The following is a 22,093-nucleotide window of genomic DNA, read 5'->3' on the forward strand; positions in this document are numbered from 1 at the left end:
TGAGGCGAGCGGAGGCCCCGCCCACCCAGCTCTGCCGGGCTCCCGAGGAGCCGCGCCGCAGGTTGTAGGGCAGAACATATCACGTGGGCAGAGGGAGTAGGTGGCGCCTTGAGGTGGCGATAGCCAATCCACGAAGGGATAAGCTCTCGGCTGAAAGGAAGTTCTTTTTTCCTAAGCTACCGCATCGTCGTTGTTGTCGGTGCGGCTTCCTCGCGAACCGCCGAAGCGACGTGTCTAGGAGTTGCGTGTGCAGAAACTCGGCGGTAGGTCATCAACAAGGGGCTCGCGGGGGGCCGAAGGAGTGGTTGTTCTGAGCATGCTCGGTGCGCAGCGTGGAGGACTTCTGGGGCGCTGTACGTCGGGATCAGGCAAAGAAAGCTCATCGCTCTCCAACCCTGAAACCCGGAAGGCCTTTTTCTTTGCAAAGCTTCTCTCGCAATAAATGTTTGAGCCTTTCATGTGCCCCAAACCTACCTTCCTTCCTTTCTGAATGTACTTCTGAGCATGTGCAGAGTTCCTTTTTGAGATTTTATGGTTCTAGCTTCCATGTCAGGTAGATTATGACATCCTGGGGTGGATCATAGTCTCTGCAGTTTCTCTGCCCAACCTTTCTTTCTTTCTTTCTTTCTTTCTTTCTTTCTAGAAGTCTTATGTGTATAGCAACATCTGACTTTTAATTTAGCTGAAACATAGCCTGCTGTGCAGAGGCTAGGGTAACATCCATTCTCCCACCCCTTTTACCCAAGCATGCAAACATTTGAGGAGGGTTGACGATAGTTTCCCTAGTGTGGTCCACAGAATAACTATTTTGTCATCATGATTCATAGTGTTCTTTTTGTTTTGTTTTCAGTATAAGGTGCTTACTTGCTTTGGAGCAACACCCTTTCAATGGCTCATATCAGTATAAATCAATATCTGCAACAGGTAAGTAATACAGTTTTGTAGTGAATCTTACACATCCTTATTTGGAAGCAAGTGCCATTGGACTCAGTGGTGCTTACTTCTCAGTAGACATGTCTACCTTGACCTTATCAGCACCACACTCTCATCAACTGAGCTAGCCATTAAAATTCTTACTAGAAAGTAACTAATTGACTGGGCAGGGGCGCGGGTGGCGCTGTGGGTTAAACCACAGAGCCTAGGGCTTGCCGATCAGACCTGCTGCTGCCAACCTGGCAGTTCTAAAGCACGACAAAGTGCAAGTAGATAAATAGGTACCGCTCCAACGGGAAGGTAAATGGTGTTTCCGTGCGCTGCTCTGGTTCACCAGAAGCGGCTTAGTCATGCTGGCCACATGACCTGGAAGTTGTATGCCAGCTCCCTCAGCCCATAAAGCGAAATGAGCACCGCAACCCCAGAGTCTTCCGTGACTGGACTTAATGGTCAGGGGTCCCTTTACCCTTTACCTTTTAATTGACTGGGCACAAAGTCTCTTCAAATATTTACCTTTCTTTGCCTCAATAAAATAATCCACTGCTCACTGGTGTTCTTTTAGCTGCAGGGGATATAGAAGGCTGGTCTCTGCATTGGTGCAAGAAAGAATGCCACATTCCCTTGCAGTGAAACTTGGAGGTTTCCCCACTCTTGTACCAGAAATGAGGGAAATTGTCACTCTCCAGATGTTGTTAAGCTCAAATTACTGTCAGTTGCTGGCAGCATAACTGCTGGCCAGGGATAATCAGAGCTGAAGTCCAACAACATCTTGAGGGTGCCGGGGTCTCCTCCCTAGCCTTTTCACCAAAATGGCAATTGACAAAACAAGGAATGAGAATATTTCTTACTGCTTCTGTGGGTATGGCTAGGGAATTTGTTCTATAATATTTTTGTGTGTGTTCCTATTACAGGTGTTAGAATCTATTGACAGCAGAGATGGACTATTTTGTGCAGAGTTGGTGTCATTTAAACATCCTCACGTTGCAAATCCTAGACTTCAGGTAAGAGATTTGGGTTGCAATCCTGTATACACTTTATCTGTAAGTAAGACTAGCAGAACTGAATGGGTCTTACTAAGCATGTTTACTATGGAGTAAAACGATAAAGGTAAAGGACCCCTGGACAGTTAAGTCCTGTCAAACTTGACTATGGACTGTGGCACTCATGTTGCTTCAGGCCGAGGGAGCCGGCGTTTGTCTGCAGACAGTTTTCTGGGTCATGACTAAACCACTTCTGGCACAACAGGACACTGACAAGTGCCAGAGTGCAGGGAAACACCGTTTACCTTCCCGTTGCAGCAGTACCTATTTATCTACTTGCGTTGGCATGCTTTTGAACTGCTAGGTTGGAAGGAGCTGGGACAGAGCAATGGGAGTTCAGCCTGTTGCACATATTCTAACTGCCCACCTTCTGATCGGCAAGCCCAAGAAGCTCAGTGGTTTAGACCGCAGTGCCCCACTGTATATGGTGGGCATTTATTCCGAGTAAACATGTATAAGCATGAAAATCTTTAGCATTTACATTAAGGGAGCTCATCTGCTCTGCTGTATTTGTACTGAAAAGGTAATTTCTGCTGTAACCATTTCCAGTGTAAAATAATTGCATTCTGCTACATTATTTTGGTTAGTTAATTTATAACCGGCTTCATATGTCAACTATGTGGTTTACTTATCCCAACAAAAAAGAATCGGTATAATGCTAATTCTGCATTCAGTACCAAACAATACCACTAATATTACTACTAATAACAATTTCACATTTTAAGCAAGGTAATTAAAAATGAATCTCTCTAAGCATTGTATATAAATAAGAACCACAAAAATAAAACCTTAATTACCAAGGCAAGCCATAGACCAAATAGTAGGATCTTCAGCAGCCCTGCCCATATGTTCAGCTCTTGAATACATTGTCTTTTATTGTACTTTATGAACTTGATTTACATGCATAATTTTTTCTTGTCTGATAGTATAATAAATGTGTTTGCGTGGATCTGATCACTTTCCCTTATATGCACACCATTTATTGAATATGCACTGACATTCTAAATTTTCTCACAGATAATTTTAAAATGTTAGCGCAATAGGCCAGTTGGCCACACAGGCCAATATTGCAAGCTTTATAAATGAGGAACTGTTGCTGTTGTTTTCCCCCCGCTGTTGAAGTCAGTACTGTAATTGATTGCACAGTGTCCAACAAGCCCTGTTCCCCTGGTGGTTTCTTTCCCCTAAATCTAGTCCTTTTTGTTACATTCTTTTGCATGTAACAAGGTATCACATTTCTCATTGCATTTCATTTATTATTAGCTTTCATCTCCAGAAGAAAAATGTCAACAAGTGCTGGAACCACCTTATGATGAAATGTTTGCTGCCCACTTAAGGTAAAACTTGGGGGGGGGGGGGGCGTTATGGCTTGAATTCTTGAAGATTCAAGCTATAAGTTCTATGCATGTTTTACCTAGGAATAAGACCCATTGAACTTAGTGCAGTGCAAAATGAAGGGACATAAGCATTGGAAGCAGTGATAGTAAAAACAGAAAAACTGTAAGAGGAGCCCCAGTGCTCTGTATAATGTGTAACCAGGTTATGTGTATGCTCACTTGAAAATCAGTCCTGCTTTATTCAGTCTGTACAAGATTGCAGTCTGTAAGCTGGAAAGTAACAAATAAAATGTGTTACCCTTTAATATTCAGCTCAAATATCTTTTTAGTGTAGAGGAAAATAACAAGTATTACCTGTTGCCAAATACAAATTTTTAGGCTTCAGTGCTGAAACAAACGTACTCGCAAGTAAGCACTCTGGGTAGATATGGGATTTTTTTTGCTGAGCAAATATGCAAAGAATTGCACTTATCAATCTAGCTAAAGAAAATAGTATAAAGCTTTGCTATTGTCTCATGAATCTTAATCTTTGTCTCTTCTCTTGATAGATGTACTTACGCAGTTGCCAACCACGATTTTGTAGAAGCTTACAAGTGCCAGACAGTTATAGTACAATATCCTTTATGACTGACTCCATTAAAAGTCTGCTATGGAATGGCCTAAGGAATGAACAAGTCTGTGTTAGGACAATATGGGCTGCTGGCTGCATTCCCGGGAGAAGATAATCCGGAATGTTGTTGAACTAGAGGATATGGAGAGATGCTGGGCTTTCGTTAGATAACTGGACAAATGGGATATTTGTGTTGTTGGCTGGATGAACAATATTTCCCCTCAACCTAGTTTTCACCAGATGTTGGTGGGTTACAACTCCAATTACCGTACTCTCATCAACTAATGGGATTTGTAGTCCAGCAACATCTGAAGAGCTTCAAGATGGGGAGGGATGCACCTAACTTCAAGGTACAGTGGTACCTCTGGATGCGAACAGGATCCATTCTGGAGTCCCATTCGCATCCTGAACAGAATGCAACCCGCAGCGCCGCTTCTGCGCACCTGCGGGTCGCAATTCGGCACTTCTGCGCATGTGTGTGATGTCATTTGACGCGCATGCGCAAACCGCCAAACCCGGAAGTAACCCATTCCGGTACTTCTGGGTTCATAACCCGCACCGTTCGCAACCTGCAGCAAACACAACACAGGGTGTGACTGTCATCCCATTGTGGATGGAATTGCTTTTCTCCTTAAAAACCACCTTGTTGTTTGGTAGTGCTGTTATATCCATCCCTTGGTTTAGATGTCTAAGTGATATCGGTGGCATGAAGTGACTTTTGCCAGCTTCTGGTGGTGTGGTAGCTTCAGCCTGGATACAGACAACCTGGCTACTGGCAGCCACCCTCTGGTAAACATCTGTAGTGAATTACTGAAATACTTGGTCCATGAGGTTGCCCAGTTGCTGTTGCCATTATTGTTGTCTGTATTTGTTTTAATAACACATCATTATATAAATCACAGTGTATTAATTTTCCGTAACCCTTGCACATCTTTCCTGAGAGCCTTTCAAGCACACAAAGAAGAAAACTGGTAAGTATCTGGTAAACGTTTAATGAGAACTATGCCGTTGCTAAATAGAACGGACTTTTCACCTAGAGGCAAATGCCATTTCTTCTGTTGATGTCAAAATGCCATTGAATTTAAAGCCACCTCTAAATGTTTCAACATTAGTTGTGCATAGGGCCAACTAAGGCTATTAGAAATCATGAAAACAAAGGTTGCACAGCCCCTAGCAAGAAGGATTGAAAGGACAAATGTAAAAAGGAAAGATGGAGCTTGGTGTAGGGGAGCTGGTATCAAACAGTACCATGAAAGGGGCATCTCTGAAGGCTATATATAGGTGCTTGCAGGCAAACTTACAACTGCCCCATAAGCTGTTAGACTTGGGATATGTTGTATGCATTGTTATGTTGTATTTTATTTTTTCCAGGGCTTTGCCTATTATGTATGCTGTAGCGCTTGATCTTCGAATTTTTGCTAATAGTGTAAGTAGTATCTTCAGTGACTAAGTTACTGGGTGCCAATGAAGTTGCTGGGGGTGGAGGGTGAAGGCCTATCTGATCTGGGGAAAACCTTGGGGTTTTTCTGAGCTCACCCTAAGACTTGCCTTGCCTTGGGAGCGCTTGCTCTGCCTATTGCTTTGAGGTTTTCTTACACTCAAGCAACATATACATTTGGTTAAAGAAATGGTCCTTGGGGTCTTGTTTGCAGTGTAAGCAGGACATGCATTGCTTCTACAAACCAAGCCATTTCCTACAGAGCACTTGTTCTGACTGTAGACAATCTAATTTTGTTGGGAAGAGAGAACTGGTTTACGGTGTGTTTAAGGACATGTTGAAGATGTCTACTGCTCAGAGCAAAATCGTTAGACCCTTGATTGTGCAGCCGTGTGTTTGCAACAGGCAGGGTGGGGGTGGGAGGTTTTGATTCATTCTTTTCGAATGCATGTTTGAGTTCTACACTTCGTATCGGTTACTGTTAGGAAAAAACAAAGGCCTGCCAGTAGGGGTATGACTGTGTCTCTCGGTTGCTTTGTGTCACGATAGGCTGACCAGCAGCTGGCAAAGAAAGGCAAAGGCAAAGTTGGCGACATGTTGGAAAAAGCAGCAGAACTCCTTATGAGCTGTTTTCGAGTATGTGCCAGTGACACGTAAGTGAACACGCTGTTTAAATTGGACCAGGAATAGCCTGTGTGTATATGTGTATATGTGTATATGTATATGTGTATATGTATATAGGTGGCAGCTTGGTTAGGTTTTGCTGTTTTTGTTGGTTTGCAAAAAAGTGGATCAGAGGCTTAAGAGGATTTTCTTTGTATTTTAAAAAAAGGTTTAAAACAATATCCTGCCTTTTAAAATACAACCTGATCCTGATGCATTTTTAATGTTTTTTTTCAATAGTCGAGCTGGCATTGAGGATTCCAAAAAGTGGGGCATGTTGTTTCTGGTGAATCAGCTGTTCAAGATTTATTTTAAGGTACGACCTTGAACCAAACTCCTAAAGCAAGCCTGCTGTTTTATGTTGATTTCCCTCTGCTAACGTCACACTCGTTTCCAGATCAACAAGCTTCATCTGTGCAAACCCCTGATAAGAGCAATTGATAGCTCAAATCTTAAAGATGAATACAGCATGGCACAGAGGGTTACATACAGATACTATGTTGGACGGAAAGCCATGTTTGACAGCGACTTTAAACAAGGTACTATATTGGTTTATTTGTTTTTTGCCGAAAGTGTTATGCGCATTGATGTGGTTTTATGCAGTTCTAAGCAGTTTGTGTTGGTGCATCTGTCTATAATGCCATTGTGCTGCGACGTGTTGTACTGGTGCGATAGTTTGTACCTTCACCTTAAGCGCTATCTTAAAACCACAAGTTATAGGAGTGGGTTAGTTAGCCTTATTAGCTAAATCTCTCTGCAGATGCACTGCTGCCCATTTAAGAGTGCTGTGGGCTCGCAAGAATCTTTCCTATCTATAGTCTGTCATTTGAATTCTACTCAGTATTGATCCAGAGTAGATTCCAATGTATAGTCAGCAGAGTAACAACTTAAACACGTTGCAGGATCCCCCCAAAATAGACCAGAGACATTTCACCCAGCAGATCTTTACTGCTACTGAAGGCAAATGAGCATAATGGTCACAAATCCCATACATTCAGGATTGGCACTGTCCATAAGAAATCCAGTAGCAGCAGACTTAAACTTGCAGTAACTTATAATTAGACTAAACCTTAACGCTACATATAGAACACCACACCAGGAGGAAAAGAGAGAGAAAGAGAGAGAATGAAACACAGGCTCCATCTGGCCTCACTGTTATAGTCAGCATGACCTTGACAGAAAGAGATAGCAGAACCAGTTCAAACCAGCTGTACTCAGCTTCTCTGAAGGAATAGCCCAAACACCATAAACCTTCTGCTTGTTTCTTTCACACAGAGAAGCTCCAAAACTCTCTTGAATTAAGTAGAATAGGAAAGATCTCTACACATCAGATCAAGACTTCTGTACTAAGAAATGCAAATTGACATAATCCCCGCCCCCTTTCAGTTTCAGATAAAACTATGGCTAGTATTACATCTGAACCGCGTGGTTTCATTAACCATAGTTAATTGCAGCCATGGTTAGTAATGGGTTTGCTCTAACTGTGGTTAGTGTCAATGTAACATTGCCCATAGTTAGCCCTGAAGCTGAAAGAAGAAAAGGATATTGTCCAGGAGAGAGCCAAGGAAGGGAGAATGCACAAGCCCCAAAGCACTGCTAATGTCCTAAATCTAGTTTGTAGTAATGTCTACCTGAAACTAAAGTGCGTGGAGTTGCATTAATATTGTAAGCATTTTAAATATATATTTTTCTTTCTCTAGTTTTATTGATATACTACTTTCAGTGTTCAAAGTAGGAGGGGAAAAAGAGAGATAGTTTGGCTTCACATTAAGCCAGCCTCAGTTATATCTGTTGGGGTGGGGAGCGAAATGACGTGAAAATAAGTTATATGGCTTTCATTCAACTTAGGTCACATACTTAAAAAAAACCAAAACAGTGTGTCAGAGTCTTTTGCTTTCCCAAACACTTGGGTTTCTGGCCAACATTGGAAGGCAAAAGCTTATTGCAATTCAGGAAAGCTGATATCACAGAACTAACAGTGAGTGTGGAAATAAATGCTATTAAACTTGACTATATACAAGCCACACTCAAATATGATGATAAATACTTTGTTTGGTGGGGGAAGGAGCGCCAGAGGCCGGTTTTATTTCAGTGTGAATACTTGCAAAACTGTAAAATAAAGGACAAAAAAGCCGTGAACATTTTCCAGGTAGCTTTGACACCATTATTCTAAAAAGTGTTTCCTTACCATTGGTAAATATGGGGTATCTGTTTCAGCCATGGCATTAATCTTCTTTCTGTGTTTTCAGCGGAAGAGTATCTATCTTTTGCCTTTGAGCACTGCCACCGCTCCAGCCAGAAAAACAAAAGGATGATTTTAATTTATTTGCTGCCTGTGAAAATGTTACTGGTGAGTGGCATCTGAACATATCAAAATCCTTTTGTCATACTCCAGCGCTTTGTAACTTAGATCTGTGTTTACCAAGCTGTTCAGACAAGTATAGGGTAGGGAGAACCTGCACAACATGTAACCTCTCAAGCTGAACGTGTGCCACGGCCACCACCCATGGAGAAATCCAGCCACATGCTTGAAAGTTCCTAGTTTGCAGCAAAACCAAGAGGTGTCTTCAGCACCTGGTAGTTTATGTTTGGCTTGGTGCAGGGCCAGATTTAGGTTTGATGAGGCTCTAAGCTACTGAAGGTAATGGGGCCCTTTATATGTCCAGCTGTCTCTTGTCAACAAAAAATATGTCGCTTTTTGTGTTGAATATATGCTATGGGGTAATTTATGGACCTAATAGGTATCCAAAGCCATTTGCACATGCAGAATGTAGGCACCCTATATATAGAAATGAGCAAACCAGTGATATTTTAGGGAGTAGGCTAGCAGGCGGGGCCCATTACTTACATCATAGGAGCCTACACAACACAAAACACTGTTGCTGTATGTAGGTTTTATTTTATTTGTCTTTTATCTTATATTTTGGAAATGTACATCCAGGGTTTTTTCCTTTAAATTTTTTTTGGGGGGGGCAAGAGAGTGGGGCCTAAGCTATAGCTTATATGTAAATCCGGCACCGGCTTGGTGAATCACCAAGTCAATAGTGAAAATTACAGAACGGCTCAGTAGGAACTTTGCTGAGAACCATTCCAGAACAGAGGGCTGGATTTCTTCAAGAGCAGGGTGTCCTGAAGCTGTCAAATCAACTTCAGACTCTGCTTTGATTTCAGGGCCACATGCCAATGATCCAGCTTTTAAAAAAATATGACCTCATGCAGTTTGCTGAAGTTACAAAGGCTGTGAGGTAAGTTTCATTTCTTTGACAGAATCTAACCTATTATGAGCTGATTTCCACATTCACAACAGGGCTTCAGCTTCCTTCCCTCTCCCCTAAAACCTTCCCTACTGCATAGAAAACTACTGTGTCCAGAAGAAACAAAGCTCTCCTTTTCCCTGTCCAGCCACATCCTTCCCTATGTCTATGTATCATATGTAGGAAGGACATGCTGTATGCGTCTGCCTTGAAACAAGGCTTTTCAAAACGCTTCTTAATTTCAAATTCCTCTAGTGAAGGGAACCTTCTTTTATTGAACGAGGCTCTGGCAAAACACGAGACATTCTTCATTCGCTGTGGTATCTTCCTTATTCTCGAGAAGCTGAAAATCATCACCTACAGGAATCTCTTCAAGAAAGTGTAAGAAGAATATCACTCGTGTTGTCTGAAAAGGCAGTCTGTGATTAATATGTACTTAAGAGTTATTATAATAATTTCTGGTGTTACATATAGGGAAAAGCCATCTTGGCTTGAATCATGTTACCTCTTTTGTTCTTGCCATTTTCCTTAACAGAAAGAGTCCTGTGACATTTTGAATGGCAGAAATAAACAAGCTGAAGTTTTTCCTTCAGAGCAATTGGTTCCTTTTACACCTAGGGCCTAATAATTAGGAACTTGCGTTACTAACTGTAAGAGTGCTGATTAAAAATGTATTTTCCTGTTTGTAGGCCTAGATTTACACCTGTGCCAGATATTCCTGGAAGCAGTTGTTAATGTAATAGCCATTATTGGTTTTCAAATCCATTTCTTGGTTTGAGATCTACCTGTTAAGATTTGGTTTAAAGACCTGGGAAGTTTTACCTGAAAAGGCAAGACCGTCCAGGATGGGGGAAAGACTGACTCTGACCCCCTTCTCTTGACTCTGCCTCTGGTCCTGCTGGCATACAAAGATTCAACCAGGCTGCCATTTTTGTTTGTTGGTTAGGCGACTCTCCCTTTTGGTAGGCATGACGCTAGTTATCTTGGAAAAAATTTCTAGGGCCATTTCACTGGATATGAACAAAGCTTGTAGAAATCAAGTTAGGGGCAAGAAGTAAAAGCGAATTACATTGCGTTAACTTTGTTTTCCTTCTTTAAAAGGTAAAGAAGTTGACAGATTCAGGAACAACTGGCATAACCAGATTATCTTGCCCCCTAATCCTGTGCTTTCAGTACAGCCTTAGGTTTCTGTCCCACCTCAAAAATAAAGGAGGACGCAATGGATGCAGCTAAGCTTGAGATTTTAGTGACTAAGCGAGGTTTATTTTCCCCTTAAATCTTTTCCCATATATTATAACAGGTCGCACCCAGCTTTGAATCTCTGCTGAGGGGGAAAAATTGGTTGGATTAGCATGGCCTGGCCTTTAGGTGTGGCTCAAATATGGTTTCCCCAGATAGAGAAAGTATTTTGTACTCCCCCATTTACAGAAATATGAATTGGTACTTACAGGATAGAGATGGTGGGACTCCTATCTAGGTTTGCTACAGTAACTGAGATGTACTTTTTCTTCTTTCAGGTATTTGTTACTCAAAACTCACCAGCTGTCTTTAGATGCCTTTCTGGTTGCCCTGAAATTCATGAAAGTTAATGATGTTGATACAGATGAAGTCCAGTGCATTCTAGCTAACCTCATATATATGGTGAGCATCGTGGTTTTTCATTCAGCATGAAGAAATGAAACCATTCTGCAGAAACGTGTTGTTGTCGTACCAGGCCTATATAAAACCACCAACCCTCAATTCATTAATGAACACTGGCAAGTTATTTGCATATATGGTGGCATGCAACGATTATACATAGACTTGTGCATATACAGTGCAAATAGTTTATAAATCTAATATTAAAGTATTATGCATGGGGCATTTTCTTAGCAGTGGTTTTACGCACTACCACAATACATGTACAAAAGGATGTCTATTATCCTGTGCAGGCCTCTCACATTGCCCACTTTTCTGTAGAAAATGAAAAAGGTTTGCCATTTTTCTGGCTTTTCATCCACTATTAACTACACAGCATCCCATTTAAGTAGCAACTTTTATAACGTGATATTATTTGGAAGCCCTGTGCACTTTACTGAATACAGTGGTGCCCCGCTAGACGAAAATAATTCGTTCTGCGAATATTTTTGTCTAGCGGTTTTTTTGTCTAGCGAAGCAGCAATGCAAACCGCGGTTTTCGCTAGACGGAAAAAAAAATTTCATCTTGCGGAGCAGCCTTCCGTTAGACGAATGCCTTCGTCTAGCGAGTTTTTCGTCTAGCGAGGCATTCGTCTAGCGGGGCACCACTGTACATATCTCATTCCAGCAAAAGTCTATAAAGCGTTTCACCTTTGCAATACTAATGTTTGTTTTCCTGTTCCAGGGTCACATCAAAGGCTATATATCGCACCAGCACCAAAAGCTTGTTGTCAGCAAGCAAAACCCGTTTCCTCCACTGTCTACCGTCTGCTGAATCTGCTGTGACCTAAATGGGGATGTGCTGTCCATCGACGCTGGTTGCTGTTGAAGCAGGATGGAACTGGCCGTTCATTTAGACCAAATCTGTTGGGAGTACTCATGAGTATTTAAGAGACTGCTATAATGAAATGGGGCTTTCCTGCTTATTCCTTCCACCCAAAGCCACTCTGCACTGTCATAGGACCTTTTCAAACAGCAGGCAGGCAGAGGCTGCAGCAGGCTAGGGAAAATGGGAGAATCTGGCGAGGCTCCCTTGTGGAACTGTGCTGGATCCAAGCCTTGTAGAAAACTGCAAACTTTTTTTAAAAAAATTGTTTTTGTAAAGTTGTGTCTTCTTTTGACACCCTTTGGTTAAATGTTACTGTAGCTGGAACAGTTGAAAATATGTTTTGCAATCATTTGTATCTGATACTGTTTGACTAAATAGTGAATAACAGAAAACATTTATCTTGTGGTATTTGTGTGTTCAAACGACAGAGAAGAGCTAGAAAATCCTCATTTTTTTCCTGAGAGGATTGAAACTTTTATTTATTAATTGGACGTTTTAAAAATGCTTAAGTATGGCTTGTTTGCTTTCCTCATGCACCTGTGTGCGACCTCCGTTTAGCATCTTTTGAAATAGTTGACGGCAAAAAAAAGACATTGAATTTACAAAGAATAATAGTTCGTATGGAACACGTTGCCTGGTTTTGTAAAATAGTTGCATAGCTCCATTTTGTTAAGCATTCCGATTCCTTTCTGCATTACGTATCCCAGGAGTCACAGAAACAAATGTGATAATCCCCACTGAAGAGACTGCAGCGGTGAATAAGAAGAATGTTTTCAGCATAAATTTATAGTCATATTTTACACCATAGTTTTATCAATCTATTCAGGTGACATTTATACGCAGATGGGCTTTCATTGCCCCTGCAAGATAGCATGTAGGACAACGTCTTGAAGTGTTATCTGAAATCCTGGCATACAGGCGCAGCCTTGCTTGCTAAAACTCATGCAAATGTAGCCATGGAAATCAAAAGGCACCAACAGTTACAATAACTCAGGACCAGCTAGTACTGTGTAAATAAAGCTACATTATTATTTTTTTAATGACATTAGTAATGTGTTCTGTTAAAATGCATAGGTCAGGGCAAAAAGTTTTATTTTCAACAGTTAAGTGCACCTAATTTTTACAACTACACAAATACATACAAATGCTGGGCCTTGCCATTCCACATATTCCTCTGCCCTTGCTTTCAATTAGTCCATTTTTTGCTTAAACCACATCATGTATCGTGTCGTCTTAGTGAATATAAGTGTTTCCCACTTAGTTGCTTCTGTTGCCCATGGTTCTAAAACACCTGTCAGAAACCAAGTGCCTTTATAGTCAACAGCACTAAAGCTACCTCTAGCCAGTAGTTCTCCTGATACTTCACGACTATAGCCACAGAATTCCCTTGTTATCAGTGTCCTGTTGAGGATTTGCTTGCATTCGTCTCCGTTGAGGTACGAAACTGACAGCTCTGCCGTTGAACCTGTGGAGTTATTTCCATCAGCTTTCCAGCCACTGAGAGTGGCCTCCCGTTCTGAAATCAGCACGTGCTCCGCAAAATCCCTCTCTGGGATGCATATGGGCAGGTGGTGGCTGCTGCAGCCAATGTGCTGTTCGAGTTCGAGCAAAGCCAAGTTGTTCTCACCGGTGTTGCTATCATAGCGGATGTGTATATTTATCTGTTTCACGGGTATTTCTTGCCTAGCTCTTTGCAGCCTGTTGATTCCTGTGCAAGTAATGATGTACCCGTTAGTTGTTGCAATAGCATTTCCTTGGAATAGGCTCACATAGTGCCTTGAATTGGAATAACCACATAGCCATTTCTCAATAGGCCTTAACAACGTTATACTCGGGCAATACTTCCAGTTACAGGTAGTGTTGGTCTGCCATAGTCAAAACAAAATAAAATAAAAAATTCCTTCCAGTAGCACCTTAGAGACCAACTAAGTTTGTTCTTGGTATGAGCTTTCGTGTGCATGCACACTTCTTCACGAAAGCTCATACCAAGAACAAACTTAAGGTCTCTAAGGTGCTACTGGAAGGAATTTTTTATTTTATTTTGTTCAGGCAATACTGTTAGTTTCCAAATGCATCTGGACTGTCAGCAAATCCTTTTTTGGTTAGAAGAGCAAACGTTTGATATGGAACTCGCAGGAATTCATGTGTATGTTTACTGCCCTTTCACCCCAATTTTTATAGGGGCAAAAAGAAGAGAAACCACAGAATGCTACAATGCTACAACCTTACTGTTGTTGAAAATGTCATTTACACTTGCCCAGGTCAAATCCTGAGTGGGTTGACTTGGCAAAGCTAGAAAAGTTCTCTAGAATTCTTACAACTCTTAATACGGATTTGGTAAGATTGGGCATGTGTCGCAGTCGTCTGCTTATCTTGGAATGCAATGGTGAAGTGTAATCTTTTGTTGGTTATCTACACCAATTGCCTGAACCAAAGTGGTTGCAGTCTTGTTAATAATAGTTCCCGCACAACACCCAGTGTGAAATGTAAGTGCATGAAAAGTACCTTCATGCGCTTTTGCATTGCAGAGAGGAGACATGCCTGAGATGACTGTGAGCTTTCAAAATGGAGATAAAGGTGTCATTGAAATTCTACTCAGTACTGATCCAGAGTAGATTCCTATGTATAGTTAAAGTAAAGGTAAAGGGACCCCTGACCATTAGGTCCGACTCTGGGGTTGCGGCGCTCATCTTGCGTTACTGACCGAAGAGCCGTTGTACAGCTTCTGGGTCATGTGGCCAGCATGACAAAGCTGCTTCTGGCGAACCAGAGCAGCGCACGGAAACGCCGTTTACCTTCCCACCGGAGCGGTACCTATTTATCTACTTGCACTTTGACGTGCTTTCAAACTGCTAGGTTGGCAGGAGCAGGGACCGAGCAACGGGAGCTCACCCCCTCGCTGGGATTCAAACCGCCGACCTTCTGATCAGCAAGCCCTAGGCTCTGTGGTTTAACCCACAGCGCCACCCGCGTCCTATGTATAGTTAGCAGAGTAACAATTTAAACACCTTGCAGGATTCCCCAAAAATGCAGCAGAGGCATTTCATCCAGCAGAGCTTTACTGCTACTGAAGACAAATGAGCATAATGGTCACAAATCCAATACATTCAGGATTGGCACTGTCTATAAGAAATCCAGTTGCAGCAGACTTAACTCAAACTTACAAAGTCTAAAACTTAACACTAAGCATACTATGTACAGAACACTACACCAGAAGGAAAAGATGCAGAAACAGAAAGTGTGAAACCCAGGCTCCATCTGGCCTATTATTATAGTCAGCATGACCTTGACAGAAAGAGATAACAGAACCGGTTTAACCCAGCTGCACTCTGCTTCTCTGAAGGAATAACCCAAACATCATGAACCTTCTGTTAGTTTCTTTCACATAGAGAAGCTTCCAGAACCCTCTTGAATTAAGTAGAATAGGAAAGATCTCCACACAACAGATCAATACTTTATGTACTAAGAAATGCAACCTGACAAAAGGGTCATTTGGCTACCTACCAATCACAGCGTTGACGGGAGTCAGCCGTGCACATTCAGCTGTAGTCAAGACAAAGTTAGTTTTCAGTAGAACACCACCACAGAACCATTCTCCTTCTGAGTTCAAGAGCAGGACCTTGAAAGCACGGAAGACAGTATATGGCTCTAATTTAGTAAATTTTAAGTACATAGGGCAGGACACGTTGTTCTTCTGCACCCCACTGCTGCTCAGAGCACAGCGTTAGGGAACACACCATTACAGAAGAAAAGCTAATTTCTGGCGTAACCACAACCAGTCAAAGGCATGTTGAGTGCTCTGCAAATTGGGCAAAAGTTTACAGTAGAGTGGCAGTTGAGAGGAGGGAAGAGAGCAAGTTGTGGTCTGAGCAAGGAAAATGGGAGGCAGACCTGCCTAAGCACTGGTTAGGCACATATTTACAGCAAGTCTAGATAAAGGCTGTGTTCAACATTTCACATACCTGCCAAGGGAATCCTCTCTGGATTGTTTCGGTTGTATCCAGCTGCTCTGGCAAGTGGTCTTTATGTCTGCCGCATGCACACTGATCTAACAATGGTATGTAAAAATATGGAGAAATGCTATGGGTGGCTTCCAGGACTTTCATTCATTTTTAATATTAACTTCTTTGGGGGGGGGGGAAGCCCAGACACACCACCAAACCCAACATGAAATCAGATCCTCGGATGACGAAAACAAGCACAGTTCCTTTCCATTTAGCTATAGTTTTGTCACAACTCTGAAATTAGGTACAGTATTTGTTTCTCCCCTTCAGATTTGCATCGCCAAGAAGGCTTGGGCTTTATACCTAGCATGCATGAGTTTTAAGGACGATGTGCATGTGTCACAAATTTATGAATGTAATTGGTTTACTTTCTTCCACAGGAAAGAAAAAGTAACTTATTCCTATGGGTTGGTGGGGAAGGTACTGTGCTTTGGGGCAATGTTGCAATGACACACACACACACACACACACACACACACACACCTGCAAAAATAACTGGTCAGTCACCTTTTTATGCATACTCCAACCAATCATAATGATAAACCTTTTTCTCATAGTAGTAGTAATAATAACAACAACCACAGGGGACAACCAGCAGTGCCCAGTTATGAATGGAAGGAACCCCCAGGAGCAGAATGGGACTTCCTCTTCCTCCCCTCCCCTCCCCACCGCAGCTTCCCCACCTCCAGAGAGTTGGGAGACAAAGGACCAGAAAAGAGAATTTCATTGCACAAGCACTGATTCACATGAGGGTGGATATCATCCAGTCTTTGTACAGGGATTTCCCATAAGGGCTCTCAGAAAAAAAAAAATATCCTTGCAATCCTTAGCAACCCTGTAAGAGAGACAGCTATCCCCGTTCTATAGAAAAGGAAGAATGCGGCCGTCAGAGGCTTGCCAAAAGCATCCACTGGATTTTATGACTTCTGTGATGACTTGAATCACAGTTCATTTTCTTAACTACTATGGTACATTGGTCTGTATTGTTGCCTCCTAAAATATTCTTTTTTCTTTTCCATTTTCTAGACTTACCTTGGGGAAGGCATGATTTAGCATCTTTCCCAAGTTCATAGGCTTTTGCGCACGAACAGCGGTACGACATCAGTTCTGGATAGCAGAAGTGCTGGCAACCCTCGTTTATTTCATGGCGGCACTCATTTTTAGCTACGGGGGGGGTGACATTTAAAACTACAGAACAAGCATTTAAACAAAGGACAATGTCCAGTGATGTCCACTCACTTATGCAGATGAAATATCCTTGCACAACAGGACTTCTGGTTTCACTTCTCTCTGCTCCAGTCTCTGGTGTACCTCCCAAAATCTAATCTAAGGGCTTCCTCAAAACTCCAAAGCAGTTTTGGGGGACTTCAGGAGGGAAGAAACGAAGGAGAAGTCATGTTGAGCAAGCAGATGCCAGCTTGCACTATATCAGATCCCACCCAAAATTAACAATCAGCTGAAATTATCTTGCGTAAATTAACATGGGCTCCCTTTCCCTAATATTGATTGCATTTGTTTTTTTATGCTCAATTATTTTTCCAGCATGTACAGGCTTAACCATTAGTCCCTATTTTTGTGTGAGATACATGACACTTGCAGCATCCATTAATTCTTGGCAGCAATGTTTTCCAGCAAAGACTAAAGCTGTAATCCAGCTGTAATGGTCAGATTTCACTTTTGACTATGGAAGTCAAAGAGTTTACATCTTGGAAATAAAATTAAAACAAAACAAAAAAGAAAGTAATTCACACATCATCCATCATTCGCATGAAGAACAACTGCCTTGATGATCAGAAGTGGCAAGTTAGGTCCAGAATTCCACCCATGGGATATTCTTAGGGAAGAGGTGACTCATCAATTTATTCTCTCTGAAGCCCTCCATGTATCCTGAAAATCTCTTCAGGATGTGGCTGTTAAGACCCTCCCACAAGCAACGTGGAGGTGGCATGAGAAGCTGTAGGAGGAAGGGTGGAAATCACCTCCCATTGGTGGAAATCACCTCCCATCACCATCTGTTTTAAAGTAGAAGCATCTCCCTAGATCTCAGTTCCATCCGCAAATGGAAGGATCAAATATGTAATATCTTGCTTGTCAGACAGAAAGGGGGACAATTGTGTACAATGCCCTTGTGAATTTTCCTATGGTACCTAGTTAGCTATTGTTGGAATATAGAGATTAGTAATGAGTAATGATATTACTTGACATAGGCTGGATCTAGACACACCAAAGAAGCATTTCAGGTTACAGCATTGTAAATTTAAACAGGCGAAACAGGTAGAGAAAAATGGGACTCCACATCACCATCTGGTGGCACAATGTTATATTTAGAGAGATTCCTTCACAGTCTTCTAGGAAATGATGTGGCACATGCCTTTTTATAAAGAAAACATTGCCATTTACCAAAAGCACAGTTGGCTCCTTCAAAGCCATCTCTACAATCACATGTGTAGCTTCGGATGCTGTCCTTGCATACGCCATTATGCAGGCAGGGGTTGGAGGAACATGGTGTACCATCTGAGGGGTGGAGAGAGGAAATACTATTAGTAAATACATTTAGAATAGTGAGAATATTTTCTGCTGCTGCATCGATATTGTTTTTGTGAACCCCATTCCCTCTGCTCTAAGAGCCCACATTTCAACAAGGGATGTTGTCCAGTTTCGGTAGTACTGATTTAAGAATGTGAATCTTGGCAACTCTTGGAAGGCATTATACCATCAAGTTAATCTGTATCCAAGCTGCTTCTGAACCCAATTTTTCTGCCTACTTGCTTGCTGCTGCTTCTGCAGTAGGAAGGGCAGAAATTTATACCCTTTGAAACATAAGAAGCTGCTTTAAACTGAGTCAGGCCAATGGTCCACCTCAGTTGTCTATGCTGATTGGCAGCGGCTCACCAGGGTTTTGTACAGGGAATATCTCCCACATGGAGATGCCAAAGATCGAACCTGCGACCTTCTGCATGCAAAGCAGATTCTTTGCCAGTGAGCTATGGCCCTTTGACACTTGGAAAGCAGCTGTGCCTGGAATGCTGGGAAATTCAACTTTCCTGGCAAAAACGTGCAAACTCTATTTTCCTGCACTTCTGGCATCTGTTTCACAGCTGTGGCAGAGTGCCAAGTACCAGATAAGTCAATTTGGCACATAAGTGGACTTGGGAAATGTTTAGATTTATTCCAAGTTTGAAACGGAATAATTGGGTTTTCTAGACTAAATTACTAATTGGACAAAGCCTAACTGGAGTGGTTTGCCTCATCACTTATTTCAAGGGCAAATTTTCTACAATAATTTGGCTCACACCCTACTTCTGTGATCATCCAGTTCATGAGGCAAGTCCAAGAATGGAGGAGAGCTGGAGGAATTGAATGTACTTGTTATTTACCACTTTCCATCCTTGGTAACATGGTTGTAGCAGTAGAGTCCTTTAAGTTCCTAGGCTCTATAATTTCTCAAAACTTAAATTGATCAAGCAACATCAATAGTATTATTAAAAAGGTTCACCAGAGGTTGTATTTCCTGTGTCAACTAAGGAAATTTAAATTGCCCCAGGAAGTGTTGATCCAATTTTACAGAGGCATCATTGAAACTGTTCTCTAATTCTATTACTGCCTGGTACGGCACAGCCTCCAAGATGGACAAGAAAAGGCTCCAACGAGCAGTAAGAATTGCAGAAAGGGTAATTGGTGCTAGCTTGCCTTCAATAGAGACACTATGCTACCCGAGTTAGGAAGAGAGCAGAGGGAATTGTCGCGGATCCTTTGCATCCCGGTCATCATCTATTTGATCTACTTCCATCTGGACGTCGCTACAGGACTTTTATACACAAAAATGGCCAGGCACAGGAACAGTTTTTCCCTTGTGCCATTAAATTGTTAAATTCGTAGTTGTGTAGCAGAAGGGGAGGCCAGTTATGGGTGGGTTTCTTTGCAGTCATTGTATTGTGAGTGGAACAGTGTTTGTATAAGGTATGTTTACACTGCAATGTAGCCGAAGCAAAATTCAAGTATGTTGGAAAATGTACTTGGCCAATAAATTATTTCTTCCTTATTCCTTATTTATGTCTTGTCACAAAATAAAAGAGCAAAAGGAAGGGCTATATTAACCTCATAACATATGCTCTATTGTCAACAGATTTCTTTTAGTATAATGAGCAACTCCAATAAATTCCTTAGTTTTTAATATAATATCCAATAAAAATTAATGAAATACGAAACTGAAAAACTACTTACCAAAGTAGCCATTCCAAAACTTGTCCTGGGGGGGAAATATAATTTTTTGTTTTGTTTTTAACAGTGGACCATCTCTCTCTCTCTCTCTTTTTACTAGCAACATATCATACCAAATATAAGATTTCCACCTGATTTCTCTGATGATTTCTCTGTGTGATTTTGGACAGAAAAAGTTAATGGGGTCAGAAAGACTGCTTAAAAGATCCTTAATAGTAAGGGATGAGAACCAATGTGGTACAGTGGTTAGAGTGCCGTACTAGGAATTGGAATATCAGAGTTCTAATCTCCACTCAGCCTAACCTACCTCACAGGGTTGTTATGAAAAATAGTGCAAGAATGGTTATATCTGAATAATTTATCATTGGTTCAGCAATCTTAATGATTGCGTCATGAATTGGATTTCTATGCCAGGACTACAGCTTGATTGATACGCCCATAAAGGAAAAGTTTAGAATACATACAGTTTTCTCAATGTCTTCAAATACTTCTCTAGCCTCTTCGTATGTGCACCTTTCTTCAAGGCATTCTCTTTCCAAATTACCTTGGAGGAACTCTTCGAAATACACGAATCTGGCACGCTTAGACCTTGCAACAACTTGATTTGCATCCCTGGCCGACAGAAACACTGAAAAGAGGGGAAAGGTGGAGGGGAGCAAATAGATTTTGCCCACAAACCTACTGGGCGCAATCTCTCTCCATGTGCATTTCGCTTCCTATGCATGGAGGGATCAGAATAGCTTCTGTAGAGTCAAGCTAGGGAAACTTCTTCAACCTTTCTAGGCACCCTTTTGAGCAGGTTGTGCTAGTGGTGGGTGGTGCCACTGGCAAAAGTGTCCCACAACTTTGAAATGTATTTCACAGACCATGTGACCGAACCACTAATTTTGGTTGCATCTGATGAAGCAGACTCTATTGCTGAGATCTCACATATATATATGCGCTTATTATTTCAGAAAGTGCAAATTTGGTCAACTTGGCTTTTAAAATGTGAACCAAATCAAATTTCACTCCAATCTCTACTACCAAATAAACTGCATCTATATAAATTACGGAATCTGCCTATGTGAGTCAAACCAACTAAGTTTTCATCTAAACATTAACGGAAGAAGACTGTTTTGGAGGGGAGTAACTCTCAAAGATACAGATTAAATGACAAGTCTAAAAGCCCCCGACTCCCATGTTCATTCATATATATATGGCAAATTAACACTGTTGTGGACAAAACACCATACCTGCTGATTCTGCCTGATGAAAAATGAATGCAAGGAAGAGAACCCATATTGTCCAGTAGTTGTGAGTTCCCATTTTGGTTCCCTTGGAACAGTTAACTGGATTTCGCCTGCTTAGCAGCTAGCTCTTGCGTGAAGTTACTGAATGACCAAAGTTTAAAGTTCAAGAATCCAGTAAGAAAACAGAAGGGCAATGGCAGGACCTAATGTTTACAAATGGAAGCTCTGAAAGAAAGGATTTCTTCCCTACAGAAACAGAAAACAAGTGGCAGGAAGCATTCCAGGGTATCTCTCTAAATTCTGAAACTAAACTGCAGAGGTAGGGCACAAGTGACCAAAACTTACTCAGTGTTGTGGCAAGATATTTCAACCCACTCAACCCCCTTCCCTCAGCAGCTGAAAGCAAATTGGGTTCCGTAAACAGGCAAGGGCATTGAAATACCCTAGAACTTCATCATGCCAGCCTGTTGTATGGATCTTTTGGGACTCTGTCACTGAACTAGGACACATGAAGCTACTCATCTGCCCTAATCCAAAACAGATTGCATACATTCAGTTGCACGATTACAGTTTTGCTATTTGTTTCACCCAAATGGTTTTTAGGAATGAGGTGCTTAAGAGCATAATTACTGTAAATATGTGTACAATTTGCATTTGGCTTATGGATGTTAGGATTTTAGGAAGTTGGAAAATGCTGAACGTTATTTATTGAATCAAAATCCCTCATCTGTAACACTTTTTTTTTGGGGGGGGGGGGAAATACACATTTCTAGCACCGGTTCTGGATTGGTACTTTGTGGCCACAAGAGGGAGAACACACACAATTTAGTGGACAGGCTTTCTACGAAGCTATAG

At 41.6% G+C, this 22,093-nt stretch overlaps 2 protein-coding genes across 3 annotated transcripts; one reads left to right on the forward strand and one right to left on the reverse strand.

The window, feature by feature from the left end:
- Positions 1 to 187: 187 nt before the first annotated feature.
- Positions 188 to 12,173, forward strand: PCID2 (PCI domain containing 2). Of its 2 annotated transcripts, none has more exons than XM_033147730.1 (15): positions 188 to 263; positions 851 to 924; positions 1,845 to 1,934; positions 3,237 to 3,310; positions 3,859 to 3,924; positions 4,850 to 4,891; positions 5,292 to 5,346; positions 5,908 to 6,011; positions 6,262 to 6,337; positions 6,419 to 6,560; positions 8,271 to 8,371; positions 9,193 to 9,266; positions 9,531 to 9,656; positions 10,793 to 10,916; positions 11,638 to 12,173. In XM_033147730.1, the coding sequence occupies exons 2-15, from the start codon at positions 889 to 891 to the stop codon at positions 11,725 to 11,727; spliced, it is 1,200 nt and encodes a 399-aa protein (XP_033003621.1). In that variant the 5' UTR covers positions 188 to 263; positions 851 to 888; the 3' UTR covers positions 11,728 to 12,173. The 2 variants fall into 2 exon arrangements, with proteins under 2 accessions (XP_033003621.1, XP_033003622.1); XM_033147731.1 differs by lacking the exon at positions 188 to 263 and adding an exon at positions 413 to 435.
- A 402-nt stretch (positions 12,174 to 12,575) lies between these two features.
- On the reverse strand, positions 12,576 to 21,502 carry PROZ (protein Z, vitamin K dependent plasma glycoprotein). Its single transcript, XM_033147728.1, has 8 exons — positions 21,242 to 21,502; positions 20,471 to 20,634; positions 20,010 to 20,034; positions 18,186 to 18,299; positions 16,818 to 16,949; positions 15,744 to 15,829; positions 15,286 to 15,400; positions 12,576 to 13,489 (listed from the first exon to the last, which is right to left on the reverse strand). The coding sequence occupies exons 1-8, from the start codon at positions 21,312 to 21,314 to the stop codon at positions 12,972 to 12,974; spliced, it is 1,227 nt and encodes a 408-aa protein (XP_033003619.1). The 5' UTR covers positions 21,315 to 21,502; the 3' UTR covers positions 12,576 to 12,971.
- Positions 21,503 to 22,093: the final 591 nt, after the last annotated feature.

This window comes from Lacerta agilis, chromosome 4 (assembly GCF_009819535.1).
Source record: "Lacerta agilis isolate rLacAgi1 chromosome 4, rLacAgi1.pri, whole genome shotgun sequence".
NCBI classification, from domain to species: domain Eukaryota; kingdom Metazoa; phylum Chordata; class Lepidosauria; order Squamata; family Lacertidae; genus Lacerta; species Lacerta agilis.

Coding starts and splice junctions, on each gene's coding strand:
- PCID2 (XM_033147730.1), top strand. CDS start 889: ATGGCTCATATCAGTATAAATCAATATCTGCAACAG. Junction 4,892..5,291: donor GCACACAAAGAAGAAAACTG/GTAAGTATCTGG, acceptor TATTTTTTCCAG/GGCTTTGCCTATTATGTATG. Junction 6,012..6,261: donor CGAGTATGTGCCAGTGACAC/GTAAGTGAACAC, acceptor TTTTTTCAATAG/TCGAGCTGGCATTGAGGATT.
- PROZ (XM_033147728.1), bottom strand. CDS start 21,314: ATGGGAACTCACAACTACTGGACAATATGGGTTCTCTTCCTTGCATTC. Junction 18,300..20,009: donor GTTTTGGAATGGCTACTTTG/GTAAGTAGTTTT, acceptor TCCACCCCTCAG/ATGGTACACCATGTTCCTCC. Junction 15,401..15,743: donor AGAGAGGATTCCCTTGGCAG/GTATGTGAAATG, acceptor CGTGCTTTCAAG/GTCCTGCTCTTGAACTCAGA.